We start from the raw sequence: 5,934 nt of genomic DNA on the forward strand, positions 1-5,934 counted from the left end.
AGGCATATGTTTCTTTTTCTGTCACGCTGTAATCTTCATACTTTTTACTATTACCATCAGTACCTAAAGGCTCTTTATATTCATGTTGTATCAAATCCCACATTCTAGGATCAAGGCCTCTAATGTAATTCATAAACCTAGACCTCCATCTAATGTAATCATTTGTATTATCAAGTCTAGGAGCACGATTGGCACTGCCTGATTCACTATCAGATAGTAAAATGTTTTGAACGCCGGAAGTAATTGCCATTGCCTGATCAGACATCGTTAAAATTAATTAAGGTTGAATCTGATCCAAAGTCGGTCAACTGTTGTTGACAGTCGGTCGATGAACAGTTACAGTCGGTCGATTGTCAATGGTTAATCGGTCGAAGTTCTGTTTACATTTAGCCAAATGGTATTACTTTTCTCAATCGGTCGATGTTTCTTCAATCGGTCGGTTTATAACTAAAGTCGGTCGGTTTAGAACTAAAGTCGGTCGGTTTTAAGACAATCGGTTGAACTAACGTCAATCGGTCGAACTAGTGACAATCGGTCGAAATATATGAAAATCGGTCGATTGACACCTAAGTCGGTCGACTGTAAAAGTTTAACGTAAAAGTATGCAAAATTCAATCCAAAACCAATTTTTGACCCAAAAATATACCAAGAACTCGTTTAAAACAATTGATTCAGCAAGCCAAGGTTCTGATACCACTTTGTAGACGCTGGGAGAGGATTTTAGAATCAACCTAACACGATCTAGAGGCGGAATAACACTAGAACGAGCTTAAACGAATATCTATGGGTTTTCGGGTTCGTACGAGTCAAACCAAGATTAGATCTTGATAAACACGAAGCCTAGACTGACATTCTGTGGTATTTGGACATGAAGTTTGAGAGAGACCCGACCTGGAACTGTTCTTGTGTGTGAAAAATATTCAGAGTGATTAACCAAATTAGTGGAGATTAACTTGGCTTAAATACCTCAGTTCCTATGTCGGTCGACTGTGGTTGACAGTCGGTCGACTGACTATGTCAGTCGGCCGACTGTCGAGTAACATTACAGATTACATTTAAACGTTTACAAATATAAAATAACAACTCGACAATCAACGTTTAACAATATTGCAGGTTACAACATGATCAAATAAAACGTTAAAGTTCATGGAACTAGGGATTACAAAATATGCACTAACATACAGAAAATTTCACCTGATTAAAATTGTAACGGATCCAAAACTGTCAGTATATGCCATTAACGTTTCATCGAAAACCTTATGCGTCTTCAAGAAACTACAAAATTTGTAATTGATAAAAATACATTTCCTGCTTTAATATCAATGAAAGCGTTGACGAGGATACTCAATTCAAATGAACATTGTTACTTTTTGCAAAAATAAACAAACATCACCGGAAAATGAATAAATCTAATCAGGTTTGTACTTTCATTGGATATGCGACTGACCTCTATAACCATCGCCAGAGCCGATCTACAAATTTCTAGCATACACACTCAAATTTATTCTTTAAATAGCTCTCCTTCACCATTAACCATCTACCATACTTTATGATCATCGGTACACCTATAATGTCAAAGATAATCACACACAAAATAATGATTCACAAATATAATTTACGAATATCTTTAAATACCATACTTTATGATCATCAGTACACCTATAATGTCAAAGATAATCACACAATAAAGAACGATTCACAAATATAATTTACAAATATCTTTAAATAGAGGCAAATGAGATACCTAATTCCAAAACTCATATAGTGGCGATAGATTAAGCACATCAATAGGGGCAGGATGAATGGGGAAGTAACCAATCGGGGAGAAACGGAGGGAAGCAAAAAAAAAACAAATTCGATTTTTCTGGAATTTTTTTTTCATGCATCAAGATCACACGAAAATATGAACATTTAAAAAAGACACTTTGTGATGAATGTTATTATTTAGGTGGGAAAACGATCGACAAAAATAACATTCAAGATAATATTGATCGTGAAGAATGTTAACGTTTTTTTTCTTCTTCATGTTTTGTGAAGTAAAATCTAGCCCGCTTTAGAGTTTAGGGTTTAGGGTTTTTTTATATCTTAGATAATAATCAGAAATTTGTCATTCCATTAAAAAACTGTCATGTTTTTTTTATTACATTTTATTTGGAATTTATTAATTTTAATTTCTTTTTGCAGTTCCAGAAGGAGAAGGTGAAAAAATAGACTTGGAGGTTTACAACCTCGCTGGTGCTGGAGGGGTAGCTTTGTCACTGTACAACACTGACGAGGTATTTTCTTTTTTTAAATCTGTTTGTTTTCTAGATTAGTTTTCTGATCCGTATATCGAGCGTTAAACATGATATTAAATTTCATTTTGTTGAATAGTCGATCACTGCTTTTGCGGAGCCCTCAATGAACAGGGCTTATCAGAAAAAGTGGCCACTTTATCTTAGCACCAAGAACACTATTCTTAAGAAATATGATGGAAGGTATGTTATATTCATTTGTCATACGTACATTTACTGAATGAAAATCTGTTACCTACTTTTGTTTTATTTTATTTTCTGATAAAGATTCAAGTATATTTTCCAAGAAGTTTATGAAAGCAACTGGCAATCAAAGTTTGAGGCTGCTGCAATATGGTTAGTAGTTAAATTTTGTTTTTTTAGTGTCCTAATTTTTTAATTTGCAATCATCATTATCATCTTTTTGTATATATAATAATTTGTCGGTATGAACACCGTCTCATTAATGATATGGTTGCTTACGCTCTTAAGAGTGATGGAGGTTATGTATGGGCATGCAAAAACTATGATGGTGATGTGCAAAGTGATATGTTAGCACAAGGTAATCTAAATATTAATCATCTTCACCGCCCACCACTATCTTAAATGTATTTCATTTAATTGTTAATTAACATCTTAAAAATAATTGCACATTTACATGGTTCAGATCTCTCGGCTTGATGACATCAGTCTTGGTAAGCCCTCAGAAAAAAAACGTTTTAATTATTCAATTTATTTTGTTTGCGCGTACATTTAATTTCTTCTGGTTTTATAACGGCATAGCATCTATCTTGGCTTGGACTCGTGGGCTAGCCCATAGGTAAAAGTTTTTGATTTGTTTGAGCTGATGAATATAAATTTGTGTTATTTTAGGGCAATGTTGGATAACAACTCTAAGCTTTTGGAGTTCACTGAGAAGCTAGAAGCTGCATGTATTGGCACCATTGAATCTGGGAAGATGACTAAGGATCTTGCACTCATTATTCATGGTTCCAAGTAAATTAGTTTGACTTGACTCTGACTAATTGAATACTTTTGGCTTACTATGACTTAAATAAGGAATGTTTTCACCGAGTAACCAAACCCTATATAATAATATCACTTATTAATTTATAATAACTTGGAAGATTATAGAAGAGGGATTGGAATCTTCATAAAATGCCCCGAATTCGATTTGTTAGTGTTATATTGTTTTTGTTATTCAGGATGAGTAGGGAGCACTACTTGAACACTGAAGAATTTATTGACGCTGTAGCAAACGAGCTGAAAGCAAGAGTTGTGGGCAAATCGGCACTGTATGTATCGTCCTAATCTATTTATTAATTATTTAACATTTTATGATCAACCAAGTCTTTTGTTTGTCAAATTTGTTGATATGCAGGTAAGTGCGTGGACATTTGAGAGTAATAACCGACGAAAAAGATTTATATGCTTTTGTTCTCTTTGTTTGAGTGTCCTTTTGTGTAAAATCGATTCTCGAAATAGATACTTGGTTTTATTTGTTCAATGGGTTGCTCATATGATCGGATTCTACAAAGCTATTTTACAAACATTGCCTATATCGATTGGATATCGTTATTATAAAGGTTTATATTTTGCTTTGAAGAATTATAACTGTTAGAATAGTAATAGATTTTGATTTATAAAAGTGATGATTAGTTGTATATTAGATGTATTGAATTAGTGATGATATTGAATTTTGATGTAAAGAGGGGACGGTTTGTAATTAGAAGAGATTGGATGGATGACTTGTATAAGACTTTTTTATTGATTGAAGTTTCTTGAGTACATTTCATGATGCAAGACCCATTTGCCTATTTATAGGCCTCAATGTCGATTACTATATATCTAGTAACTTATGATATTTTTGACTAACCATATTTCTAGTCAATTCTACCACATCCTCCTAAATATCTAGTTACTAATTATCTATTAGTTATCTAATTAATTCTAGATAACTCTAGAAATACATTAGTAATTTTAACACTCCTCCTTAATGTATTTCGGTGTTACTCCGAGCATGTTGCGTAAGAACTCGAACTTGGGTCCTGGCAACGCTTTTGTGAAAATATCTGCAATCTGCTCCTCAGTTTTGCAGTATTTTAATTCGATGTCTTTTTTGGCCGAGACTTCTCGTAGAAAGTGATATTTGATATCAATATGTTTTGTTCTACCATGAAATACTGGATTCTTTGCAATCGCGATTGCAGACTTGTTGTCGCAAAATATTTTTGTAGCTTCATCTTGTTTCTCGTCCATGTCTTCTAGTATTCTTCTTATCCATATAGCTTGATTAGCTGAGTTAGCGGCTGCGATGTACTCAGCTTCGGCTGACGATTGTGCTACCGTTTCTTGTTTCTTTGATGCCCATGAGAATACACCAGATCCAAGTGTGAATGTGTATCCTGAATTACTTTTCATGTCATCCACCGATCCGGCCCAATCACTATCAGTGTATCCATGAAGCTTCGAGTCTATAGTGGTCTTGTACCATATTCCGTAGTCCATGGTACCTTGCAAGTATCTTAAAATTCTTTTAGAAGCTCCATAATGTATTTGTGTAGGGTTTTTCATGTACCTGGATAGTAGACTTGTTGCGTACATGATGTCTGGTCTTGTTGCTGTCAGATAAAGTAGGCTTTCAATGAGACTTCTGAATCTTGAAGCATCCGCTTTCTCCGGTCCATCTTCTTGTCTTATCTTCTCATTGGAAACTAGTGGCGTGGCTACGGTTTTACAACCGTATAGTTAAACTTTTTCAGGAGATTTTCTGTGTATTTCTTTTAGCATATGAAGATGCCTTCCTTTTCTTGACTGATTTCGATGCCAAGAAAATAGCGCATCAAACCAAGGTCACTCATCTCGAATGTTTTCATCTTCTTTAAACTCTTGTATCATTCTCTCGTTCTTTCTCGTATATATAAGATCATCAACATACAAGGAAATAATAAGAGTGTCAGAGTTACCTTGGGTTTTAATGTAGAGTGTGGGCTCACTTTGACTCCTCCTGAACCCTGAACTTGTGAAGTAGCTATCAATGAGACTGTACCGTGCACGTGGTGCTTGTTTAAGTCCATATAAGGCTTTCTTCAACTTTAGAACTTGATCTTCCTTTCCTTTCTGGATGAACCCTTGTAGTTGCTCTACGTATATTTCTTCTTCGAGAAATCCATTTAAAAAGGCTGATTTCACATCTAGTTGGTGAATCTTCCACCTTCGTTGAGCTGCTAGCGCCACAAGTGCTCTTATAGTATCCAGTCGAGCTACAGGTGCGAAAGTTTCGTTGTAGTCAACTCCTGGTTGTTGTGAATAGCCTTTAGCTACTAGCCTTGCTTTGTGTTTTTGTATAGAACCATCAGGGTTGAGCTTTGTTTTGTAAACCCACTTAACTCCAATGATTTCTTTATCTTCGGGATGATCAACTAACTCGCATGTGTTGTTTTTCTCGATCATTCTGATTTCTTCGTTCATAGCAGCCACCCACTTTTCATCTTTGGATGCAACTTCATAGCTTTCAGGTTCTATTGTTGTGAAGTTGCAAGTCTCGTACACCTCTGCTAACTTTTTAACTCTTCCAGGTGTTGACTCCGAACTTGAATCTTCTTGCGCTATGGGTAATGTGACCATCGGAGAAGTTGGAGTAGTAGGGCTCGTTTCTCCG

At 35.2% G+C, this 5,934-nt stretch overlaps 1 protein-coding gene across 1 annotated transcript; it reads left to right on the forward strand.

Moving 5' to 3' along the window:
• Window positions 1-356: 356 nt before the first annotated feature.
• LOC139900557 (isocitrate dehydrogenase [NADP]-like) lies at window positions 357-3,584 on the forward strand. Its single transcript, XM_071883324.1, has 8 exons — window positions 357-435; window positions 2,185-2,276; window positions 2,374-2,477; window positions 2,562-2,630; window positions 2,830-2,835; window positions 2,941-3,093; window positions 3,147-3,269; window positions 3,479-3,584. Exons 1-8 carry the CDS (start codon window positions 357-359, stop codon window positions 3,582-3,584), a joined length of 732 nt encoding a protein of 243 aa, XP_071739425.1.
• The last annotated feature ends 2,350 nt before the right edge of the window (window positions 3,585-5,934 follow it).

Source organism: Rutidosis leptorrhynchoides, chromosome 3 (genome assembly GCF_046630445.1).
Source record: "Rutidosis leptorrhynchoides isolate AG116_Rl617_1_P2 chromosome 3, CSIRO_AGI_Rlap_v1, whole genome shotgun sequence".
In the NCBI taxonomy this organism is placed as follows: domain Eukaryota; kingdom Viridiplantae; phylum Streptophyta; class Magnoliopsida; order Asterales; family Asteraceae; genus Rutidosis; species Rutidosis leptorrhynchoides.